This window comes from Morus notabilis, unplaced genomic scaffold, assembly GCF_000414095.1.
Source record: "Morus notabilis unplaced genomic scaffold, ASM41409v2 Scaffold214, whole genome shotgun sequence".
NCBI lineage: Eukaryota > Viridiplantae > Streptophyta > Magnoliopsida > Rosales > Moraceae > Morus > Morus notabilis.
Window position 1 is genome coordinate 201,631 of NW_010363935.1, and position 26,630 is coordinate 228,260.

General features: G+C 31.6%; 2 protein-coding genes across 3 annotated transcripts in view; both read left to right on the forward strand.

The window, feature by feature from the left end:
- LOC21394991 (phosphoglycerate mutase-like protein 4) overlaps nt 1-4,230 on the forward strand; it is a 37,640-nt gene extending 33,410 nt beyond the window's left edge. For both annotated transcript variants that reach the window (XM_024170289.1, XM_024170288.1), the window contains 2 exons: nt 2,898-2,973; nt 3,658-4,230. In XM_024170289.1, the coding sequence (XP_024026057.1) occupies nt 2,898-2,973; nt 3,658-3,881 (300 nt within the window). In that variant the 3' untranslated portion in view covers nt 3,882-4,230. The remainder of the gene's footprint in view (nt 1-2,897; nt 2,974-3,657) is intronic.
- Nucleotides 4,231-14,318: 10,088 nt separating this feature from the next.
- On the forward strand, nt 14,319-18,253 carry LOC21394993 (CDPK-related kinase 5). Its single transcript, XM_010105395.2, has 11 exons — nt 14,319-15,036; nt 15,475-15,605; nt 15,704-15,745; nt 15,929-16,037; nt 16,290-16,368; nt 16,467-16,763; nt 16,850-16,962; nt 17,068-17,175; nt 17,254-17,316; nt 17,417-17,584; nt 17,789-18,253. The coding sequence occupies exons 1-11, from the start codon at nt 14,476-14,478 to the stop codon at nt 17,927-17,929; spliced, it is 1,812 nt and encodes a 603-aa protein (XP_010103697.1). The 5' UTR covers nt 14,319-14,475; the 3' UTR covers nt 17,930-18,253.
- Nucleotides 18,254-26,630: the final 8,377 nt, after the last annotated feature.

Genomic DNA, 26,630 nt, shown 5'->3' on the forward strand with positions numbered 1-26,630 from the left:
TGAGATAAATGGTAAATGTGGTGCATTATTTTAATTTACTAAATTTATTTATTATTGGCTTATGGCTTAATTAAATCTCGGGTATTACACCAAGAGATATCCAAGAAGCTATGAAGAAGTTTGCATGTAGGCAAGCTGTTTTAGAAGAAATGAGAGCTCTCGAAAGGAACTATACTTGGGATGTGGTGAGAAGACCAAGAGAAAAGGCCCCGGTTGGATGTAAGTGGGTTTTCACAGTCAAATACAGGGCAGATGGTCTATAGAAAGATACAAAGCTTGTTTGGTGGCTAAGGGCTATACTCAGACATATGGGATAGATTATCAAGAAACTTTTTCTCCAATTGCCAAGATCAATACAATTCGAGTTCTGTTATACATTGCTACTAATTTAGATTGGCCGTTACAACAACTTGACGTAAAAAATGCTTTCCTTAATGGGGACTTGGAAGAGGAAGTCTATATGGAGATGCCACCGGGATTTGAGGACAAGGGTGATCAAGTCTGCAAGCTAAAAAAGTCTCTGTATGGACTAAAGCGATCACCGCAAGCCTGGTTTGATCGGTTCACTAAGGTGGTTAACGAACAGGGATACAAGCAGGCCGGAGGAGGCCACACGTTATTCTATCAGCACAAGAATGATAAGACCACCATTCTCATCATATATGTTGATGATATTATATTGACTGGAGATAATACCGAAGAAGGGGAGAGACTAAAGAGAAAACTGGCGAAAGAATTTGAGATCAAAGATTTAGGAAGTCTCAGGTACTTTCTTGGAATGGAAATTGAAAGAAATAAATGTGGGATCTCAGTCTCACAAAGGAAATATGTGTTGGATCTCCTAGAAACAGGAATGATGGGTTGCAAACCTGCAGAGACTCCGGTGGAGCCAAGTTGCAAGAAAGGAATGAGAGACAGTGATCCTATAGACAAAGGTAGATTTCAACGTCTAGTTGGGAGGCTAATCTATTTGTCACATACTGGACCTGACATAGCTTTCGTTGTTAGTCGAGTTAGCCAATACATGCATGCATCCACCAAAGAACATTTGGAAGCAGTGTTTCGCATCCTAAGATATCTGAAAGGAACACCTGGACGAGGCTTGTTCTTCAAAAAGGGAGATGAAAGAGGTGTAGAAGTATACACGGATGCTGATTGGGCAGGAGCTGCTGATGATAGGAGATCTACTTCAGGGTATTGTACTCTTGTTTGGGGCAATCTTGTAATGTGGAGAAGCAAGAAGCAATCTGTTGTCGCAAGGAGCAGTGCCGAAGCAGAACTGAGATCTGTGGCTTATGGAATTTGTGAGGTTTTATGGCTGAGAATGTTGCTAGATGAACTTAAGGTTGGAGTTACACTTCGATTGCGTGCTTGTTGTGATAACAAGGCAGCCATAAATATCTCGCATAATCATGTACATCATGACAGGACTAAACATGTAGAAGTGGATCGACATTTTATCAAGGAGAAGATCAAAGAAGGAACAGTCCTTATGACATATGTCCCTACAACTGAGCAAGCTGCCAATATTTTGACCAAAGGATTGTCTAGACCCTTATTTGAAAAATTAGTAGACAAGTTGGGCATGTACAACTTATACAGCCCAACTTGAGGGGGAGTGTGGACAAATCTAGACTGATTAGGACCTATTTATGGTAATTTCTTAGGTCAAAGTAATATGCTAGGTTTATGCCCATTGTATTATAAAAGGATTATTCTTCTTTATTCTTTCATTTTCTACTATGTTTTCAGAGCCTTTTTATGGCCGGTTGTACTTCATTCCAAATCATAAGAGAATAAGAAATAAAGCAGTGTTTTCTGTTCACTGTTTTCTACCCTGTGTGTTCACAGGAACGTTAACGGAACAATAGCTAAAACGAACACTGTCTCAACTTGTTCAAATTGGCATGCTGTATGCGCCTACATTGTGGCCTAGCCTTCACCATGTCGAAGAGAATCCGTATATAGAAGCGTTGACATCTAATAGTATTTGAAATTTCTTAGTACTAGTTAGCATGGCTAGATAGTTGGGATAAAAGTTGTTTCTATTTGTCAAGTTAGCATCGAGACCCAAACAGTTGGTATCCTAAATTTGTCTGGTCAAGAAATTTTAATATCCTAGCAAATCCTTTAATGCCCCGGCCGGTTTATCAAGTCCGAGAAGATTTAGGCCTGGTTTGGTAATGTTTTTTCAACAACCAGAAGCACTTCTCCATTAAGTTTTGGATTAAATTACGATTGGTAAAAAACCTCAAAAGTGATTGTGCAAGAAGTTGGTGGAAGGCTGCTTCTGCTTATGGCTTATGCGGGAAGCTGTAGGATCATTTTAATGAATTTTTTTAAAACCCAAATTACCCTGTTTAAAGGTTCTTATTAGACTCATCACCTCTCTCTGTCTCTCTCTTTCTTCTATCTCTGTTCTCTCTCTTTGAGCTCTCTCTCTCTCCTTTTTTTTAAAAGTTAAACAAGTATTTCTTAATAACAAATAAAATTATACATATTTAAATTTCATATCATTTCTATTTTGGTCATCTTAACTACCCACAGCAATTCAACCTTACAATTTACCAAACGCTATTACACTGCTTTTGAAACCAACAAGACTTGTATAATTATAGTTTATCAAATACTCAGTTGCTTTTTGTAGCTGCTATTTGTAACAGCTGCCTTTTTTTTTAGCACAACTAACAGTAATTTTTCTAAAATCTGCAGCACTACTAAACTAGCCCTTATTATGACTTGTATGTTTTTAAATTTTACCTAGGTACTGATTATGCATAGCATGTTCTAGACCTAATTAAGGGGGGGAAAAAAAGCTTCTACACTACTATTATAGTTATATATCTCAAAACTTCTATCGGCACTATTCATGTATACCAATGTACAATGATCTGCAGGGTGGTGGAGAAAGCCGTGATCAACTTTATCAACGCTGCACTTCTTCATTGCGGGGAATTGGTAGAAAGCATAAGGGTATGATCTCACTACCGATGTCCCTTTTCTATAACTACACTACCATGTAGTTTGCAACATATTCTTAGTTCAACATCAGCCCGATTAGCTTATAAACTGATGGTCCAAAAACTATTTTTCATTCCATTTATTTGCTCATAACTTCCTACAAATACTTCAATACACTGCAGTATACTCGGATCTTCTCAAATGTTACTACTGATGTGTCTTTTATAACTACCCCACAAATGTATTTTGGAACACTTTCTTAGTTCAACCTAGGTCCGGTTAGTTTATAAAAAAATAAATAATAAATAAAATAAAATGTTCCAAAAACTATTTTCCATTTATTTGATTATAACTTCCTACAGATAATTCAGTACATTGGAATATACTCGGATCTTCTCAAATGTTACCTATATATAATAAAATAGCTTTAAGACCTTCAACTAGTATTTGGCCGCTTGAAAGTTGAGTAGACACTATTAGACCACTACATCATTTCTCTAATCTCTATTTGTTCAAAAATTATGTGCTAGTACAAATTGACAATTTGCAAACTGATGCCCCATTTGTTGCATAAATTTGAACTGCTATTTAAATTTTTTTACTGCAATATTTTTTCACAAAATCTAAATTTCTGTTGAAACCTGGCTATGAACCAAATGGGATATGAACTTTTTATATCCTTATCTCAATTTTCAGGACAACGGATGATTCTGGTCACGCATGGCGGTTTCATCAGGACGCTCTACAAGTGGGCTTGCCCAAATGAGAAGTCCCCTGGGAAGATACTTAACACATCTGTAAACGTATTTCGCTTGGCTGATGGAGACAAATGGACCTTAGAAGTCTGGGGTGATGTCTCTCATCTTGAAGAAACAGGATATCTACAGTCGGGTTTTGGTGGGGACCGAACCTCTGGTTAGTGGTTAGTTCATCCTTCCACTACTCATTTGGAGGAAATGAAATGCTTGGCAGTTAGCACCATTAAGGCGCTATTATGGGCAATTTTTTAAACCCGTTTTGGGAATTGATTCGTGCATTAGACCTGTAATTTTTTTTTAACATTATTCATACAAAGATTTTCCCAAATTGCTGTTCAACATTATATATCAACTTGAGGAGGAATATCTTATATGTAGTATGGTTCACTAGCAAAAAAAAATCTTAGATGTAGTATAATAATTCTTCATGTTATTTATGAGTTTGTTGGACTGATCTGTACGATTGCTATAAATGGTTAATTGATGTCTCCATGAATGATGGTAGATGTGAAGGGAAGGGTCTAAACTCTAAGGGATTCTTCTTTTGTATTTTTGAATTATGGTGACTTGAGTGATAATTTTGAGTTGAATTTGAGTTATAATTTTGAGTTGTAAACTTAAATTTTACAAAAAAAACATGAACTTAAATAAAGTTGTAACTCGAGTTCAAACTTTTTCGGAATTTCATTGCAAAAGAACAACCCTTAAATATCAAAAAGTACATCTCTCATCTCAAATCAAAAAGTACAGCTTTCATCTCAAATGAAGATGAACACTAAGGCTTCGTTCATTTTACCGATTCGAGTTTTCAATTTCAGTTCTGCTATAGTTAAAAGCTCTCATAAGAAGTCACATCTAACTTTTTCTATTACAGTAAAAAACTCTCACATAAAATTACCTTTCGACTCGAATTCGCGAATTGAACGACGCATTTTCGTTCATTTTACCGATTCGAGTTTTCAATTTCAGTTCTGCTATAGTTAAAAGTTCTCATAAGAAGTCACATCTAACTTTTTCTATTACAGTAAAAAATTCTCACATAAAATTACCTTTCGACTCGAATTCGCGAATTGAACGACGCATGAATGACCCTTGGATTGGCAAAATGTCCAAGCATAAGATATGATCTTGCCATTTATTTATTAAGGTTGAAGAACTTGCCCGTCTCTGCTTTTGTTAGCGGTGATATCATGAGATTCTCACCAAAAGTGAACTGCAGTTTTATTCTAAGGTAGAAATTCGCCAGGACGCATTGTTGTGTTTATTGAAACCCACATTGGATCTCGTCACTGTTGTTTTCAATTTTTGAAAAGAGCAGAGATCTTTGAAGTTCAGTTTTGTAACTTTGTTTCTTACGTCATAAAAACTGCGGAAGTTGGTGTAAGGTGATTGTCAAGTAGGATCATAACATAGCCATATCTCACCAACTGTTTGGATGAGTATGAGAAATCTCTATCAATGCTCCTGTTCATTTTTATCAAAATGAACAAGTTTCTTTCATAGGTCTTGAAAAAAGGAGCTACAAAAAAAAAAATTTATTTTCAATCGTTAAATTTATATAAAAATTGTTTATTTTGCATACATTTTTAATTTGATGTATTTTAATTAGATTTAACTATTATAAATTGACTCTACTACTAAAAAAGTCCTACTAAAATAACTCTTTTTAGAGCTGTAAATTTAGACTAGACCAAACGAGCTGGCCCAAGGCCCACCACAATTGGCCCGGCCCATTTTAGCCAAGCCCAGCCCTAACCTTTGGGTCGTCAGGTTGAGGTTTTGAGGCCAAAGATAATTCGGGTCGGCCCAGTCCGACTCAAACTTCCTATTTTAAAAAAGTTTATAAAAATAACTTATAAAATTTCATACTGTGCTGGGCCGGTCCTAAATTTTTTAGGTTTTAGGCTGGGTTGGGCTGAGTTCTCTATAGAACCCTAGAACATCAAGAACACATTCACAGGATCAAATCATGCTAGATTATCAAGATTCTATAATGAGGAATAAATACCTGCATCCGTGGCGGCAACAATCAACTCTTTAGCGGAATAACAACGATGATTGATGAACATATTATTTATTTTTCTCAGTCAAAATCTCCTTAGTTTTTCAATAAGGGGACGTTTGTTTTCTATATTCGTCTCTAATTTTGAATCATGATTCATGGTTCTCTACAGTATTTTCTCTCATAAAAAATACACGTAAAACGAGAATGATTCTGAATCATGATTCTGAATACATAAACCAAATGTCCTCTAAGGCCCCGTTCATTTCGCTGATTCAAGTTTAGAATTCGAGTTTTGCTATAGTAAAAGGCTCTCACAAACAATCACATTTAACTTTTTTGTTACAGTAAAAAGCTCTCACATAAAATCACATCTCAACTCGAATTAAAAATTTAAATCAGCGAACTAAACGGACCCTAAGTTATTTCTCTCTAGATGGGATAGATGAGGCAGCTATAGAATGTTTTAACGTCTGGGGGACCATAACTCATAATGTCCTTGTATACTTTTCCTCTAGAGTCCCATTAAACCTAGTTAGATTAGTATTGGGTATTCACTCATTAAACCCATACCTAGTAGAAGTTTATGGGCTTCTCATAATTAGATCACTTAATAAAAGCTCATTATAATTGAGTAGCCCTAACAATATAGTTGTATTAAATATGTTGCCCACCTATAATAGGGAATGTAATTTCCCAACACAAAGTACTAGCGAGATATTTCGCTATAATAGAGGATATTGAAAAGATTTCACCCATATCTAATATTTGCAAGCTCTATATAAGGGTGTTCATGGATCAGACTATGTAGATTGGGGGTCGACCAACAATCCACTCCGTTACTGTGGATTGGAAAAATCTCAATCAATTACCCATCCGTGAGACCCCAACCCAATCCAATCCAATCAGAAGACAATGGATTCTACGGGATAAATTGATTGTGGATTCAATGAACATCCCTAGCTCTACAAATATTGTCTAAAACATGTGGTTTTCGCCATAAGTGCTTAGCTTTGAATCAGTATATTCCACGGGAACGGAAAAAAAAAAAAAAGCATAATTAATTATTCATGCCTAATAATAATCATTTTTCACTTTTCTCTATATTCCCGTTTCCTTGAAACTATTATGTAACATCTTTCTAGCTTTTGATGATTTATAGCCACCAACCGTGCTCAAAATCAGATGAGCATGCGTGTGCGTCATGGGTGATGTGGGGCTTACTCTTATCAATTTGGCAGTTGGTCTTTTTTTTTTTAATTTAAGATGAAAGTTATTTTTCTTCGTCAATAAGAATCGTGCTTTAATTATTAAATTAAGTTATTTAACGGTTTAATTTGTAATAAAAATAATTATGTGTTATGCATTGTAAATTTTTAATATAAATATATATAAATATAACTGTTAAAAAATTAATTTAATAATTAAAAATAATAATTTTAACTGATTGAGTAAAATAACTTTTTTCACTATAAAAATATATATTTTGTCCTTTCTTTTTCTTTTGGTTGGCAGGTAGTTATTTGAACGTGAAAATTATGTACTTTTTTTAATTATTAATTTATAGTGTTTGTCAATGGTTATTGCTATCAGGGTTGTTCAAGTTCTATATGTATCCCTTTTTTTATTATTCTTTTCTATTTTTGTTCTTTTTTTGGCGCTTGGGTTGTATGTATTTCCTTAACTTTTCTTTGAGAGATCTTCTTTGACTTTTCGCTCAATGATTCCTCTTTGACTTATGAAAAAGAAAATAGAATTATACCAACATATTTCTTTTTGAAATGAGGATTAGGCCAACATATTAATTGCATGAATAATGACTTTTTTTTCTTGGTCAAGAATCAATGTTCTATAGCAGTATAGTGACACAGAATGAAAATAAATGTTTATTATCAAGAAGTTAGGACATCATGTTCATGCTGGCAGACAAGGCTGAAAATTGACCTAAAGAGAAAAAATAAATAATATTTATATATTAATTAACTTTTACTAAAAAAAAAAAACAAAATTCCATTAAGTTGATTGAACAATATTGATTTGTCCAACAGGTCCATTGTGTCTTCAAGACTTCAACCAATTAGATTTTGTTATTTGTGCTCTCAAACATTTGGTGCATTATATTATTATTACGAATTTTTATGGTGTAGAATACTATTTTATTCTATTGATAGAGATTATTAATTTATAATTTTTAAATTAATTTTTTAACGATTAGATATGTTCTCCGTTTTATCTTTTCACTTTTTGCAAGGAAGACATAGAATGGACCAACTTCAAACATAATCCTCACTTTGATTTGGTGCCACCGCAAGAAGTAGCATTTGAATCAACCCAATGTAAAAAGTCAAAACGATGGCTCAAATGAGGCATATATTGCTGCAATCATATACAATACTTAACATTATTCCATGTTCAAACCGATCCCCTCTATTACTGTTTGACTAGGTGGGTCCTATGCAAGATCAATCTTTTTATTTTTATTTTTTGGAGATTTTCATATAGATCCTGAAAAAATAAATTATCAAAAAGTTTTTATTTTCAATCTCAGATTTATATCAAAAACTGTTTGTTCTATATATTTTTTCAATTTAGTGTGATTTTAACCATATACAACAGTCAGAAACTGATTTAATCAGTAAGGAGACCTACCAGAACAATTTTTTTTTTAACTAATATATGTAAGATCTAATTGTGTCTCACTTGATCTAATAAAATAATAATATGCCAGTTGATCGGGATGTTAACAAAATACTCTTTTTTTGGGCCAATATTAGATGAACCTCCTCAATAAATTAAAGATTATCTTAAGTACATGTACCTTGGGTAAAGAGTGCATGAATTTTCCTGCAAGTTAACTACCAATCAAACCATTTAGCAAAACTTTTCATCTTACTAGGGAAACAAGAAACAAACAATTTGTAAAGTTATAGTTTGTATTGTTCAGAGAGAGAGAGAGAGAGGGAAAAACAAAAAACAAAAAAAAACAAAACAAAACTGTTGTGGAAAATCCTTTTTGTGGGGTGCTGAATTATGACCCTGGCATTTGAGTGCGGAGCAAGATAATAAACATTGTTCATTTGTTGTTTGTTTTGGAGCAAAATAGGGGTGTATGGGGGGACCGATTTGTGGATGGGTTTTTCCACGAGTATTTTCTAAAAATTGTTATTTATGTTGTGAAATGTAATAGGAATAGAAAGTGGGGAAGAATTAATACTAATGTTTGCCACTTCCCTTCTGGCCAACAAGAAGATTTTAAAAATTCCATTGTTTTGAATTTGTTAGACTATTATATATGTTATGTTTTGGAATGAGATGGCATGTGCGTGCTTACACATCACCAATAAATTGGTATACCGGTAAGAATTTTTTTTTTTTTTCTTTTAAAGACGCGTAACGTTACGTGTTATCAGAAATTGAGAAATTTAGAAAATAATCTTATAGCATGATCAGAAATGAAGTATACCAAGATTAGTCTGAAATGGGAACAAACTGAAAATAAAAGTCAAAACAATGATAATCTAAAATGGACTTCCTAATCCCAAACTCTCATACGCGGAAAATCGAAACAGAAAAGCATAAAAAGAGCCAAAAAGGCTCAAATCTTCCACCGGCTCACCTATACATGTGAATAATTTTACTAATAGCAAATTTTTTTTTTTTAAAAAGAAAAACAATAAAAATGTTATATCATCAAATACGTTTTTTCTTAATAAAAAAAATAAAAAAACAGGGAACGTCAAATACGTGTGTGTCGAAGCCAAGAAATTTCCCTATAATAGGATAAGGTGCGTCATAACTTGCCCATTTCTTTGTTATTTATTTATCTATATATTTTGGCGTTACTAATTTTGCTTGATCAACATTTCTTGAATGACCATTGAAAATTGGTCCTTTTCTGGTGTCAAGTCTAAAGGTACGCGAAAGAATTCAAATATTCAATTAGAAATATTCTCTATTCCGTTTGTAAACAGAAGTAAAGATTAAAAATAAGTTCAAAAAATAAAGAAGTAGAGACTAAAAATTTAATGTACATGGCCAAATGATTCGGTTCTACGCATTAAAGAAAGGGAGGAAGTAATTCTCGCGAACCTCTGTGCGAATCATTGATTAGTTGCCCACAATTTCATGTGACTTGGGCCACTCCTATTGGTCCCCCACTAATTAAGCTCCTTTGCTTTTTGTTGAGAGCAAGTTCCTAAGTTGTATACACCTGAAGTAACAATATTTTTGTTCTAGTAAGTTATTATCTTTTAATCATTTGATTAGTAAGTTATTATGTTTTGTTCTAAGTTTGATTGAAATGCTTAAGGGGATAATACGTGTACCGCATTCTAACTAGAGAAAATCAAAAAAATAGATAATCATTCGAGTACATAAATAACTCTTTTAATTACATTATATAATCAGAGGATAACTCTGATCGATAGATATCAAGAGACTAAAAGCACAAAGACCTACTACAATGCAACAAAAAAAAAAAAACAGTGAGATGACAACTTCTATCAGTGGAGGAGAGTCCTCCAACTAAATGAGCTCGTCATTTATCATAAGATCATAAGAAGTGGATGACAAATCTCAACCCTTAAAAGTTAAGACATAAACAAGATATCTATCTATGCCTTTAACTCTACCAAGTTGAGATTTAATCCCACATCTCTTGCCAAAACTAGACTTAAAACAAGAGCTTTGGCTTCATTTTTATGAGCAGAAAAAAGCACCATCGAACTTTTTGGCCAATGTTGCCATAATAAAACTAATAGAATCCTTATAAAAAATTTTATTTCCATAACTTATCGTAAGTATAAATAGCTGCATCCATATTAAGTTTATATCAATTTTAAATACGAAGGATTCATTTAGTTTTTCCCTAACCATTAACATGGTTAGGCTTGGATGTGGCGCCATTTGTCGAGCTAAGATATACTTCTGATCATATTTGACATGTTCATAATTTCACAATATTTTGCAATACTTATGCATGTACTATCATGTCATAATATTATTATAGAACAAGGAGGAAAAAAAAAAAATGCTTCTTGAAATAGAATAGAAATGGAATCACCGAACGTAATTTTACTCCGTGTTTTCTATTTTTTATTTAAAAAAACAAAAAAACTTTTCCTAAATTATTTATTTAAATTAGTACTGCCTGAAAATATTATGCGGTAAATGGTAAAGGATCAATTCCCACGATAATGGACAAAGAGATAACTGATGATGACATGAGCACTCGAGAAAAAAAAAAAGGGACAAAAAAACAGCAGTTGTTTTCCAAATCCCACACAAGTCTGAGCATGTACGACAATGATTTTAGTTAACTAATAATTTGTATTTATTACTTATTAAAGTATCGTTTATTTTACCGATTTGAGTTTTCAGTTTTAAATTTATACAGTAAAAAGTTCTCAAAAAATGTCACATCTAACTTTTTCTGCTACAGTAAAAAATTTTAAAAAAATATCACATCTTAACTCAAATTAAAAACTTAAATCTGCAAAGTGAACAAAACCTAACTTTGTTATACATAAGCATACTCTGTCCACAAGCATATGCTTCGTAGTTTGATACAATAGAATCTTTTTATTAGAAAAACAGGAGGAGAAAAATAATATTTGTCCAATGTTTGGGAAGGGACGTGTGAATAAGATGGTCATGATTTTACATTCCACGCGTTTCAGACCCCTTTGCCCACAAAAACGTTCCCTGAAAAAAAATAATAATAAATAAATAAATTTTTTTTACTATAATATTTTTTTTTTACATGAATTTATTTTTTAACTCAAATTTTTAATTAAATTCGGCAAAACGAATAAGACATTAATGCAATGTAAAAACCTATGTCCAAATAAAAAGAGCCTTAATAAACAAGAGACTTTTTTTTTAATTTATTTTCGTAATAAACATCATACTAAAACTTAGATCTTATTTAGAAATAATAGGAACTGTGCTTATAGTGACGAAGTCAAGAAAATTTTTCAGGGGAGCTTGAATTAAACTAAAATCTTAAATTAAATTTATTGTGTAATATTAGAATTAAAAATTAAGAAAGTAAAAATTTATTGTGTAATTTTCTAAAATGTTCTACATAAAATATAGAATTAGAAATTTTTTAAAGTGGCAAAATAATATAAACTTTTTTACCAAACTTAAGGGTATAAATAAAAATTTATAAAAATTCAGTATAAAACTTAGAAATGAAAAATTTTAAGGGGTTAAACAAGAAAAAAATACGACAAAATAGTAAATTTTAAAGAAGTATTAAAGAAGCTAGCTGGGCCCGGGGGCTGCAGCCTCCTGTGCATTGGCTAGCTTCGTCCCTATCATTTTAGGGGGTGATTTAATTCTTAACTCAAAACCTAGACACAATCACACAAACATACGATTGAGTCAACGGGGTGGAGTAGGGCCTGGTAATGATTTTGCGGTTCCCTCGTCTATTCCCGCCGCTTAAAGATGAACAGAGCCTTATTAGAGTCGTATAAATACGCATTTAAAAATTATAGCAATTTGCAACAAAAATAAGGTAGAAACTCATTATAAATTTAAATCAAAATCAACGATTTTACAAAATAAACTAAATTCTAAAAGTATATGCAAACCAAATCTTAATAATAAAGTAACAAAAGGCTAATTATATTTAAAAAATTAATATTATATATAATTTATCAATATAAAGCATATAAGATATGAATATTGGGACGGAAAGGCGAGTGCTTTTCTTATTCTCATCCCGTCGTGATTTGGAATCAGATTTTGTCATAATTCTCACCCCATCATGAATTATTAATTTTATGTAAACTTGTCTTCTAATTTTTTTAATGAAATTATATCTAGTAGTAACAAGTCATTATTTTGTTAGTGTTATAAACGACAATGGTTTTAACTAGTTTATATTGTTCATAGACTGAAATAAGCTATTTTCAAAACTCCTGGTTGCGTTGATCTAAGGCACATGATTCAGCAAGCATTTATGAAACTAATCACTGAAATTATGGTGACACATTGTTACAAATATACAAGTTTACCCCTATTTTTATGCTCTCTTGCACAAAGTGATTATTTGGTTGATAATGAAAGCCTTTTTATTTAAAAAGATATAAAAAAATCAGAGTGTAAAAATAGAAAAATACTCACAAGTATCACCAGTGTTAAGTCACTATTAATATTAAGTCATCATTAATATAAAGTGAATTTCATTTTTAAGTTTCACACGAGTTTCATAGAAGATTGACTTTCTATTAGGAAATTGTACCGAGCACTACCCATGCTGTTTGTAAAAACAACAGACTAACAGGTGTAAAAAAAAAAAAAAAAATTATCGTGAGTATTACCATTCTATTATGTGTACCCGCCCAGATGGCTTTAATTAAGGCACAAAACTCGAGCCAAAACTAAATCAATTAGATTAATGGCATGTTTTTCTATGCGTAATGAGCATGAATTGAAGTGGGTATGATTCGAAATGGGTAGGATTTAGAGTGAGGAATTGGAGTCAGAACAAGCTGTTTACTTAGTGATAAGATTCGAAATTGAAGTCATTTTAAATCTCATTCATACGTTTACTTACACTATAAATCAGAATAAAAAAGTGCAAAAGTATTAATATATCATTTAAATCAATTTGATATTTTTAATTTAAAAAATATATTGTGTACTTATTATATTGAAATTAAATATAATTAAAATATTTAGTGTAATAATTAAGTACTAAAATAATAAATATAAATTGTACAACTATTTAAAATATAAAAAAAAATTTAAAAATTTAAATAAAATAAATAAAAATAAAAAATAGTGTTAAAAAATAAAATATATTATTAATTTATTAAAAAATAAAGTACATATTTATTATATTAAAGTTAACAATAATTATGCTAATATTATAATATTAGGTAAATAAAATAATAAATATATGTTACATTTATTATTTTCTGAATTTTATTTTTAATTGTGTATTTATAAGTAAAATAATGATATGATAGTAAATTAATATTAATATTAAGAATGAGAGTCTGAATCTTAAAAAAAATATGAGAGTATCAATCTCATTTTTTAATCTTAAATTTAAATGAGATCCATTAATCTTACTTATATTTTAAAATAAAAAATAATAAATAAATATGAGATTGACTTTAATTTTACATTCTCATTCAAATAAGTAAACGTACAGTAAGTACACCAACTCATTTGATTAGCAAAAAAAACAAAAAACAAAAAGCACACCAACTCATCCACATGAACGCCACGTGTACTGGGACACTCCTGGGCCCACTAGCTTCTCGTGCCTGCCTCCAATCCAATACAAATTTCCTCTTCTTTCTTTTTTCCTTTTAAAATTATAATCACTATTACCAATATGTAATTTAACGTAATCCGAAAGTTATTACATCAAATCGTACAATAAATAAAATATTTAATAAAAAAGATAAAAAAGTGAACGCGTCGTCGTTTCCTTTTTATCATTTTCTGTTTGGATCCTGTTCATCCCCCACCACCATCATTCTCAAACGCTTTCGTTTGCCGGGGACCCAAAAAAAAAAAAAAAAAAAGTTTCTTCTACTTTTCTCTACTATTATTATTTCCCATAAATTCATTTCCAAATAAAAATTCAAATCCCTTTGAACTAAATTGAGCAAAGAAAAAAGTCTAGAATTTTCAAAATCCATTATCCGAATTCGGAATAATGTTCTGACCTGGGATTAGGCGATTAAAACCCCCAAACTCTCTCTGTTTGGGGAGGTTTTTTTCACTCTAATGGGTCTCTGCGTTTCAAAACCTTCCCAAAACTCTGTCCTTTCTGATCCCCAGCCGGCGAACGGGAACGACCCTGTCCCGGCTAGTCATATCCCAGTCTCGGATAATGCCGCCTCCGCCAATGGCGACGTCCGATCGGCAGAGTCGCAGAACGGGAAGAAATCCCCGTTCTTCTCGTTCTACAGTCCCAGTCCGGCTCACTACCTGTTCGGGAAGAAGTCTCCGGCGAGATCTCCGGCGAATGCGAGCTCGATCTCGACTCCGAAGCGGTTTTTCAGGCGGCCGTTCCCGCCGCCGTCTCCTGCGAAGCACCTGAAGGCGGTGCTGGCGAGGCGACACGGCTCGGTGAAGCCGAACGAGGCGGCGATACCGGAGGGGAGCGAAGGCGAGCCGGGGGCGACGCTGGATAAGAGCTTCGGGTTCTCTAAGCATTTCGGGAACAAGTATGAGATGGGAGAGGAGGTCGGGAGGGGACATTTTGGCTACACTTGCGCTGCGAGGCTCAAGAAGGGCGAGCTCAAGGGGGAACAGGTGGCGGTTAAAGTGATTCCGAAAGCGAAGGTGTGAAATTCTCAGCTCAAATTCTTCGCTTTGAAATTGAATTAAGGACGAGCCATTTTTTTATGAAATTGTAAAATTTCTGGTTGATCTTTTCATGTTTCTGAGCTAGATCCGAAGCTAGAATGGACATTTTTTTTTTCGAAAACGAGATTTTCGGTATCGGATTGTTTTGATTAATCACTAATTTTATTGAAAATTATGAGCTTTTCAAGATAATTGTGATGAAATTGAAATCTACATTTGATTTGTTCATGCTTGTTGGTGTTAGTATAATTTAGATTTTCGGAGAATGATCCTTTTTTTATGTACTACGCTGAAAAATTCGTATGCGATGGATTTTGAAGAAGATGCTGGGGTTAAAAGGATATTTATTAAATTGCTCCAATTTGTGAATTGTGGTGTGTTGGTGGTGGCTTATTTATGGAATTTTGCTGTCAGATGACCACTGCCATTGCCATTGAGGACGTGAGGAGGGAAGTAAAGATATTGAGAGCTTTGACGGGTCATGGTAATCTAATACAATTTTACGATGCATATGAAGACCAGGATAATGTCTACATAGTAATGGAGTAAGCTCGAATTGTGGCATTTTCTTTCGAATTTTGTGCCTGTTGATGTCAATTGATAACATGCAATAATCATATGGGAAAATGTTCATGTCTTTCAGGTTATGTGAAGGAGGGGAGCTGTTAGATAGGATACTCTCAAGGTACTTTTTTTTTTCCTTACAAAAATTTTCTTGCTTCTTTTTGATGGAGGTTATTTGGACCTGTTGCATTTTCATTTCTCTTGGTAGAGTAGAAGAAAATGCCATGGATTTTTAATGGAAAAAAGAACTGTTGGACTTGGCAAACAGTATCCTAAAAACGTATATTCTGTTTATTTTGTGCAGGGGTGGAAAATATTCGGAGGATGATGCAAGGAAAGTTTTGACACAGATATTAAACGTTGTCACATTTTTTCACCTTCAGGGTGTGGTCCATCGGGATCTTAAACCTGAGGTTCGTTACGTTCTCACTTTGTATTTCTTTGTTTCCATTGTTGAACTCAAGATTGATTGAAAGTCATTCTGAGGGTTGGGGATGCATTATCCAGAATAAGTAAAATAACACGTGGCCATTTGATTCTTCTTATTAAACCATCTAGCAATGTTGCATCAAATATCAATTGTGCTTTTCTTTCTAGTCCATTTGCAACTTTAGTATGATTTCATTTACGTATAGTTGTCTAAGTGTAGTTGATTGCTGCTTCAGAATTTTCTATTTACGTCAAAGGATGAAAATTCCGAATTGAAGGCCATAGACTTTGGCTTGTCAGATTTTGTCAAACCAGGTTTGTGAACACTTACTTGATACATTATTAGTATAGTCCATGCTAGTTTAATTTCTCTATGATGTTTAGTGGTGTAACATGATTCAATTGCTTCACAGATGAAAAGCTTAACGACATTGTTGGCAGTGCTTATTATGTAGCTCCTGAAGTTTTACATCGAGCCTACAGCACCGAGGCTGATGTTTGGAGTATAGGTGTAATTGCATATATTCTCTTGTGTGGCAGCAGGCCATTTTGGGCCCGAACTGAATCTGGGATATTTCGTACTGTGCTCAAAGCTGATCCAGGTTTCGATGAACCACCTTGGCCCTCACTATCTGCTGAGGCGAAAGACTTTGTCAAGCGCCTATTGATTAAGGACCCACGAAAAAGAATGAGTGCTGCTCAAGCCCTATGTGCGTTCCTTGTCTTCTGGAAAACAGCGGTTGGCTTGGTTTAGTCATTTCCTCTAGTTAGCTGTACTCACAAATTTCTATCGCAGGTCACCCGTGGCTGAAAAATAATAATGATGTTAAAGTTCCTTTGGATATACTAATATTCAAACTCCTGAAGGCTTACATGCGTTCATCATCTCTTCGGAAAGCTGCTTTAAGGGTACATATAAACTAACCACTTTAATATTTTCTAAGCTAATTACAATAATTGATGCTTTTTTTTCCCGTCTTTTAACAATTCTTGTTTTATTATGTAATGTGACAGGCCCTGTCTAAAACATTGACTGTAGATGAGCTCCATTATATGAAGGAGCAGTTTGCACTATTGGAACCAAGCAAAAATGGCACAATAAGCCTAGAAAATATTAAAGCGGTTGGTTTCTTCCAGAATGTCTTTCTTATTTCTTGCAGGATTTCAGGTTAGTCAGGCTTCTAAACTTGAACGTTGCAGGTCCTGATGAAAAATGCAACTGATGCAATGAAGGAGTCACATGTCCTTGACATTCTAGCATCGGTGAGTATGCTTTGACTGTGTGCACATTGGTGTGCCAATTTGTGCTATTTCAAATGCATTTAATCTTGTCTGTACATTTATTAGCCATCTTCTATGGCAGTTCAATGCATTGCAATACAGAAGGATGGATTTTGAGGAGTTCTGTGCGGCGACATTGAGCGTCCATCAGCTTGAGGCTCTTGATCGATGGGAGCAACATGCTCGTTGTGCATATGAATTATTTGAAAAGGAAGGAAACAGGGCTATTGTCATTGAGGAACTTGCTTCGGTATGTGCGTGCTATGGAAGCCTGCAGGCCTTTTAGTCTCTTCTTGTTTCTATTATAGTATTATGCTTCATTACTCGAACTTTCATCTTTGGTTTGCCTTTTTAGTTTTCAATACCAATTAGTATTCAAAGGAACACTGAGGAAGAACCTAGTAACCAATTCAAGGAGAAACGACTGAAATGCATTTTATAAATATTGTTGCAGGAACTCGGTGTCGGCCCATCTGTCCCTGTTCATGCTGTTCTTCACGATTGGATCAGGCACACTGATGGAAAGCTGAGCTTCCTTGGCTTTGTCAAATTGTTACACGGGGTATCTATCCGGACCCTTGCAAAAGCTCATTGACAGCTTCCGTGGGGATTCAAGAAAGTAGTTGCTGGTCGGACCTTTTTGATTCGACGTATAACATACTGGCAAGAAGAGTTTGTTATGGCAACTTTCCGGATCTCTTTTAAACAGTTAGTCATGGCGAAACGGATTCTATATACTTTCTTAGTTGTACTGCCCAGTACAATTGTGCTGGAGCTATAACGAGTGTGCTCCATGCTAAGAAGCTGAGGCATTTGTGTTGTCTTCTGTAAAGCTGTAGTTAGTTTGGTGTGTTTAGTTCCAGGTGAGAATTAGTTCTTAACTGAGTTATTAAAGTGATTGCACTCGATGATTCTGACATATTGGAATGCTCATATACTGTCCACAATTATGTTGTATCATCACCACTCCACTTATTATATGAACCTTTGTCCACTTATTTTGCATATATAGCTGAATTTATGCCTTTTTTCTAGGGTTTTTGAACTTCTTACTGTAAATTGTTACTATTTACTCGTCACAAAATAAGAAAATCAGGAACTCTCAACGTTTTAATGAATATTTTAAGCAACAAATTTATCTAAAACAGAGGGAGAAGACAAAAGAAAGAAAATAACTTCACAAAATTCAATAAAAACAAAATAATAATAATAAAAAAAATAAAAATAGAAAGGAGCCATTTTGACATGGTTTTTTTGTGTGTCTAATTTAGTAATTACTAGTAGAATATCCGTGCGATTGCACGGATATTTAATAATTTAATTAACATTGTGAACAAAATATAGAAAAGATATTTAAAAAGTGTTAAAAAATATGATACATAATAAAAAATGTATAGAAAAGGTATTTAAACAGTTCAGAAAAACCCAAAATACAAATTAGAAAGACAAAATAATTAGATAGTAAGTCAATAAATAAAGTTGAAAAAATCTAAAATATAAATCAGTTAGATAGTAATAAGTTGTGTGGTTAAAAAAAAGTTATTATACAAATGACAATGAATTCAAGCTAAATGACTTAATAAAACACCACAAATATATAAAGAAGAGCCAAATCACTTATAAAAGACATTTTCATATATCATATGAATTATAAATAAATACACTATAATCACCAATAAAGAATACCAACACAATTACAAACAATTTCATCCAAAAACAACAATTGTATGTGAAAGAATTGGTTCAGGTATTTTTTTTTTTCCTCGCTACTAAGGTATATCAATATTAACTCAAATATGACTTAACAAAATTTTGGTTGCCAACGAAATTATTAAAGAATTTGTACATAATATGACTAAACTGGAACATCAACCAATGGAAGAAAACAGGAAGAGGGTAATAATAGTTATATGTGAAAGAGTTGGTTCAGGTTTCTTTTTTTTTTCCTCGTCACCAAGATATATTAATGAAATGAAGCCCCAGAAGCTTCACCGAAAGGAAGAGAGGGAAGAAAAAGGACAAAAAAAAAATGCCCAAAAGAAATGAAAGCTCCAGGGAAAGGAATAGCAAAGGTTTGGGAACTGTAAAAGAAAAAGGACCAAAGTAAATGACCAAAATGCTTAGAAAAAAAAACACAAAAGCAAAATAAAACTGAGAATAAAATGGTGAAAACACCTAAAAGGACACAGATGGTATGAAAAATTATTCAACAGAAAGAATAAGAGGTAAAATTGGAAAATTACTGTTCAAAGAACAGTAACTTTTTACCTCCTTTAGTATATACTAGTTTTTTTGCCCGCGCGTTGTTGCGAGAAAGATTATTATATTATAGAGGAAATCGGGAGTTACATTACAATATTAATTTATATGTACATAAATTATATATATTTGTTTAAAGGTCTACTAAAATGATTTATACACACATACATACACACACACATATATATATATATATATATTTAAAGGTCTAGTAAAAGGTTTGTACATTATATTACATTTTTTTATGGTTCTTTGGAGCTGTAGTTGCAAAATAAAATTTTTTGAAAAAATTAGTATAATTATTAGGAAAGTTAAAATAAAGAATTTAGAAATAGTGATATTATCTAGTTTTTGGTCGTTTTCTAGATCGCTTTGTCATCTTCTTCTCAATTGCTTGGATACTTTTGGTGACTTTAACAACATCTGTTATTCAGTAAATAAAAAGTGTTATAAATATGTTGATGTATTAATAATAATTTTGATGTACTAATATGTTGGTTTATTTTAGGCAACAAATAAATTACCTATATCATATATCTTGTCCTGTTCTATTTTTTGAGAAATGATATCTGAATCTCATGTCCGTATCGATTCTTGTATTGCCTAATGTTGTAGATAGGAAAGATTAAAAAGTTAGTTATATTACAATGTTTAGTATTGTATCAAATAATATGTAATTTAGTATTTATAAAAGTTGTTACCTCTTTGTCAATTAAGATGTAGTCAAGATTTATTAAATGTCTTGTAGTAAGGTCGTTGTTTGTTCATAATATGGAGATTCTTACTATGATAGTGATGTACACTTTATTTGGTTTTAATGCATGAATAGGTGTAGTCATTTTTCCTGATTGTCAAAAGTAATGAATAAATGTTTAGTATATGAATAAATTACTTTATTGTATCGGTATGTGAATTATAGTGAAAGAGGTGTTTTAATACTGTAAAGAATTCGGTATTATACATATTTTTATGTTATGATCTATATTCTTGTGTAATATTTTGTACAATTTCTCTGTAGACTACATTTTTAATGTGATTTGGATATTTATTGATCCAATTGTGTATTAGTATATGTAATCCTTTTGGGGTTGTTGCTCTTGATAAAGCAACATATAGTTAGCCATGGGTAAAAATTTCGTTTTCCAAGTATAATCCTACTTTATTTAACGATTGTCCTTGGCTTTTGTTTATTGTCATTGCATAACAAATTTTTACAGGAAATTATCGTCTTTTGAATATAAATGGCCATTTAGATTCATGTATAGTCATTTCTATTCTTGGAATATAAACTTTTTCATTAATATTATTTGAGTTTATTATTTGTCCTTCTATAATTTTATTTGTTAGTTGTGTTATAATAAGTCTTGTTCCATTGCATAATCCAATGGATTGATTTAGATTTCTTAATAACATGATTGGTGTTCCAACTTTAAGATTTAATTCATGTGGTGGTATACTGTTGAAATTTAAGGTGTGTAAAAATTCTTCAAGATATAAAAGATTAAGTTCATCTATGTTTTCTGATGACGACATAATTGTGTCATAACTGTAGTAAGTTTTTAATTCAGTTGGTACTAAGATAGCATATGATTATTAATATCGTCAGCTGTTTTATTTTTGGGCGTTACTATTGCACGTTGTTTTAAATATTCGATATCATTAAAGTAATAATTAAAGTTATCATAGATTAATGATGAAATTTTTTCAATTGGATCTTATTCATAATGTACTATATATTTTTTTGGTATTTTTATCCAAGTAGCATCTTCATTTTTTGGGTCTTTTATTCCTTTAGCAGTGCAATTTTCTATGTTTAATATCCAGTTTGAAAATTTTATGATTTCTTTTTTTTTCTGCTTCAGTAATGTTATAGCGTTTTAAGCGCATATTTTCTGTTAATGTTAGTACTCTGAAATATGGCCATAGGTAAGAATTATTTATTGTTGCATCAATTATGGTTTCTTTTGTTCCAGTAGGAATTACGTATAAGTGATATTTTTTCAATTAATTTTACTAATTGCATTCCTTTTTTGATGTGACAGGTGGAAAATTTATCTATTGATAATGGTATTCGGAATCTGGAATGGGCGGTTCTTCCCTTAGGTAATAATAGCGATGCTATTCCAGAAGATGCAACATCGAGAATTATTTCATTATTTGATCTAATTTTTGTGATGATTGTATTCCATAGATATGTTTTTCCGGTTCCACCATGACCATAGATGAAACATATATTGTCTTTTCTATGATTGAGTGATTTTTAAATTTCTTCGTAAATAAATCTTTGTTCATTATTCAAGTTTTGTACTAATACAATATTTTGATGTTTTAATTCATTTGTGTCATAATTTAGTTCTTCTCGTAATAGTTTATTATTTAAATCTTCTATTAATGATCCAGTCGGAAGTGGTAAATTGAAATGTGTTAAAGTTGATGAATTTATATTTAATGATTTTTCTAGTTCATATAGTACAAAATTGTATAATTCAATTTCGGGTATTTAAAAATTTGGATTATTGAATAAGGTTTTAATTTTATGCATGATATCATCTATCATAAGTTTCCAATGTTTTTCAAATAATTTGATCGGATTATTTACATTACAAAATAGTAAAATTGTGACAAATAGTTGTCGTAATTGGATTGATGTTGACCAAAATGCAGCTTCTATCATTTCCTAATAAGCCTAGTGCATAGCAGGCGGCCTAGTTTGTTGGATATATTATATAGTCAACTGTTCGAAGTTCTTCATAATTTGTTATTGCTTTTCGATGATTCAATAATAGTTTTAAATAGTATAATTCTCCAGTATTTGGATGTATATAAAAGGTTCATCCAATTGTATGTCCTGCTTGTCTTGGGGACCAATATTTGTATTTATTATTCCAAACATATTTACTTGGAAATTCAATATAAGATAATTCTCTAGCATTGATATCATGCTTATTAGTTTCCATCCATTCAGTAAGAGTTGTTTTATGAATACCAGGTTGTCTTATTATGTTATTGAGATGTTGATTTGAATGAAATGTTATATTTTGTGATTTTGGTAAATGTATTGATAATCGTTGAGCAACAGGATTTCTATGATGTACAGGATATTTGTATAAACGCCACATTGCTTCATATGGCGTTATATATCTGCAATTGATATAATTTTTTATTTCATCGATCTCTTGATAAATAATTTGTCCAGATTTTTCTGTACATATGTTGTCTTCTATAACAGCTCTTATTCTATCTGATCCTTTTGTTAAATATTTAAGTAAATATTTTATGAGCATAGATTGTGTACAAATTTCTACATTGATGTGAGCATGGAATTTCATGCATAGATCTTTATTGTAGGGAACTATGTATCTATTATCTAATTTTATGCCTTCTTTTTGTACACAAAAAAACTGTATTTCTTCGTTTATAATCCACAATTCCATTCTCTTGGATAATTGTTTCATTTCTTAATTGTTTGGAAACTTTTTTTAGCATTGTGAATTTTTCATGCATGGAGCTTTTGTTTTGGCTATACCACATGGTCCATGAATCATAAATTCAGCAACAACATTATGTTCTAATAAATTCTTTTCCGGATCTGGTATTTCTGTGGAGATATATTTATCTATTTTTGATGGCTCACGCAATTTTTGATCAGGCTGTAGCCAAAATAGTGAGAATGTGGCAATCCTCGTTTTTAAAATTCAACAACATATAAATCTACAAAATAAACAGGGAAAAATAAGAGAAAATTGGTTAAATTTTGATTAAATAGGAAAAAAAGAAAATGATCAAAAATTTCTATTTGTATTCATAAAATTGAGAAAATTTTGAAAAAGTTTGCTAACCTGCTATGATTGTGCCTAATATTTTCTCATTCTTGATAACTGATAAAAAGTGGTCCAATTTCATTTTAAAAATTCTTGTAATGATATTTGGCCTGTCTTCAGGTTTTTATCCAGGTATTTTTGCTAAGGCTCTAGTAATTTCAGACCATTTTGGATTACATGTAAATGTTATGAATAAATCAGGATTTCCATAGAATCTACAAATTGCCATTGCATCTTGATAGTTTTGAATCATATATCTTGGACTTCCAGTGTGACTGACTGGAAGGAAGAATAATTCTTTTTCCTATTGCTTGTGCATTTGTATCCTCTCTAGTTATAGCATCTTGAATTCCTTGATAAATTTCAGATCTCAAATTTTTTTGATTTTTTCTAATATAGTCTAGACGATCTTCTTCTACATAGGCATATGCATCAACTATATATTATTGGAATAGTCTCCCTGCTCTAAAAAGAGTATTACCCTGAAATTTACGTTCTTGCAGTTGATAGCAATAAAATTCTCGCATAGAAATTCTTTCTTGTAGATTTATTATTTGTGTTATGTGTAATTATTTTCAAATATGTTCTAAAACCGTCTTCGCCATAGGGAAATAGTAAAGGGTATTGTAAGGCCATATAAGATGGATGTAATTTAGTAATTCTTTGTAAAGTATATGTTCTATCTTGAATTATGATATATCTTCCTTGTTCATATTGACCGATATCGCCGACTATTAGGCCGCCTATATCGTTTGAGGTTGGCAATTCATATTGGCTACTATCGGTGTTTCTTCGGCTTATAAGTCTCAATTTCATGGATGGTATATCATATTCTTTATATCTATCTCTTATCATTCGAAACATTTTGACTAATACGTTTTTATTATCTAGCATTTTAATAAGATTTTCAATTATTGATCTGTTGAAATTTTGTGATTGATCATCGAATGAGAATGATGATAATCGATTTTCAATTTCATTTTCTGTATCATATATATAAAGCTATACAAATCTTGAACGATTATTATTAACTGGTAATAGAGATCTAATAAGTTGTACTTATCCACTTATTTTGAAAATATATGGACCATCAGAATTTCTTGTATTTGTTTCTATGTTTGCTCCGAAGGATGTAAATGCAAACATAGAATTATATGTTCGTATATTTCTTCAAAAATGTCTACTTATTGGACCTTCATGATAATTAAGTAATTCATCTAATACAATAGGTGTTTGTCTAAGTGAAGGCAATTTTATTTTGCCATTTCTACAGCAAAGATTAAATATAGGAGGACTACTATTTTTTATTCGTTCATTAAACCATAATAGAGCACCACAATATTGCCAGGTGCAAGAACAGTCTCCAAGATCAATATACATATTAATAGTACCTATAAAAGAAAATCAATAGTGATTATGGAACCAACATATAAGGAGTTAATTTTATTATTATAAAGAGGAATTTTAATTGCTAAAATATAATAATTACTATAGATAAGGAAATAAAGAAATTACGTTGTTCTTTACAGATGTCAGATGTTGACGGGAGTGACATGATATTATTTGGAGATTGCGAAGAAATCAACATTGCATTAAATCTTGGATCAAGAAGTCATCGTTGATACGGATCCACTATTTTGATTGATTTGGTTTCGATATTCATGAATCACGTTGTTAGAATCCCAATCCACTTCTGAGTCGTCATTGATACGGATCCACTATGTTGATTGATTTGGTTTCGATATTCATTAATCACGTTGTTAGAATTCCAATCCACTTCTGAAATAATACGATATTCCAATCCACTTCTGAAATAATACGATGCATATGCTGATTTGATCGTAATCGTTTCTTTCCAATCTTTGTTTTATCCATTTGTTCAATACAATATGATATTATTTTGGCTGTTAATAAAGGAAGGAAAATATTAGTTTACAGTAAGTAATATAAGTTTATAATTTAAATTTCTACCCTAAGCTAAAAACTATCGGAATTTTATTTGTTTATAAAGAGTTAATTTAATATCTAAAATTTTTATATAAATTTAGTTTAACGTTTTTTTATTATATTATTAAATATAAATTCGCATTGTAGGTTACAATGTAAGATTGCTTTAGCAATTATAAAGAAGATATAAAATTATTTGCCTAAGTAATGTAACTATAGCTGATTTTATAATCTATTTGAAGAAGCAGTTAACTATTATATTAAAGTTAGTACTAAATAATCTAGCAACTAATTTTCTAATATTATTTAATCAAAAAAAAATTTTATTAAAATTCTTCCGTACGTATATATAAAGAAGTGTAATTGAATACGACATATTAAGGTATGTAGAACTAAGGATGTATACATACACATATTATATGAATATGTAATTACATGCTTGTATGTAGATCGAGAGACCGGCTAAAACTATAATGGTGTGCATAATTCAACCGGAAATAGAGAAACGATTTGATTATGTGATGGAGCCCACATATAAAAATTGATTATTTATATAAATTATATTAATAAGATGAAAAATATACATAAATGAAATTATATAGAAAGAAAGAAACAAAGATAAAGCTTCTTGTCTTGTAGCTGTTTCCTTCACAAATAAGCAAACAGGTTACCAATTCTTCACAATAGAATCTGATTAGATAAATTTTGTATTGAAAAAAAGGAAAAAAAAAAACTTAATATATTGAGAAGAAAATGATTAAGTAAATTTTATAATAATAGTTGGATTTAGTAATTGTGGCTCAGATATTTAACAACTTCAGCAAAATGAGATGAATATAGCTGATTTATAATTGTTACTATTGTAGTTGCCTATTAGTTTTTCATAAAATGAAAAACACCAATGATAACACAGTAGCACAAAAAATGATAAAGTATGACTATTGTGGCTACCAATTGTTGGTTTTTCATAAAAGGGAAAAACACCAATGGTAACAACACAATAGCACAGAAAATGATAAACAAAAGTGCACTGAGCTCCAACAGGTTGTTCACAGAAAAAGAAATAAGAAAAGGAGGAAAAACAAATCCAGTAAAGCACCGTAGTATCTATATAATAAGGCAACACATTTTTTTATCGAAATAAAAATAAAAAGGATCAGAATATGCAAGGAAAAAGAAGAGAGAGCATAAAAATTTTATGAAAAATAGTAGGCCAGATCAATCCAAATAGGATAGGTTCATTTACAATAATTTTAGGACACTTTATAT

Bases quoted from the DNA above. Each gene is read 5' to 3' on its own strand.
- LOC21394993 (XM_010105395.2), top strand. From the start codon at position 14,476: ATGGGTCTCTGCGTTTCAAAACCTTCCCAAAACTCTGTCCTTTCTGAT. The intron at 16,038-16,289 runs GTTCGTTACGTT...TTGCTGCTTCAG, and splicing joins ATCGGGATCTTAAACCTGAG to AATTTTCTATTTACGTCAAA. The intron at 17,585-17,788 runs GTATGTGCGTGC...ATATTGTTGCAG, and splicing joins TCATTGAGGAACTTGCTTCG to GAACTCGGTGTCGGCCCATC.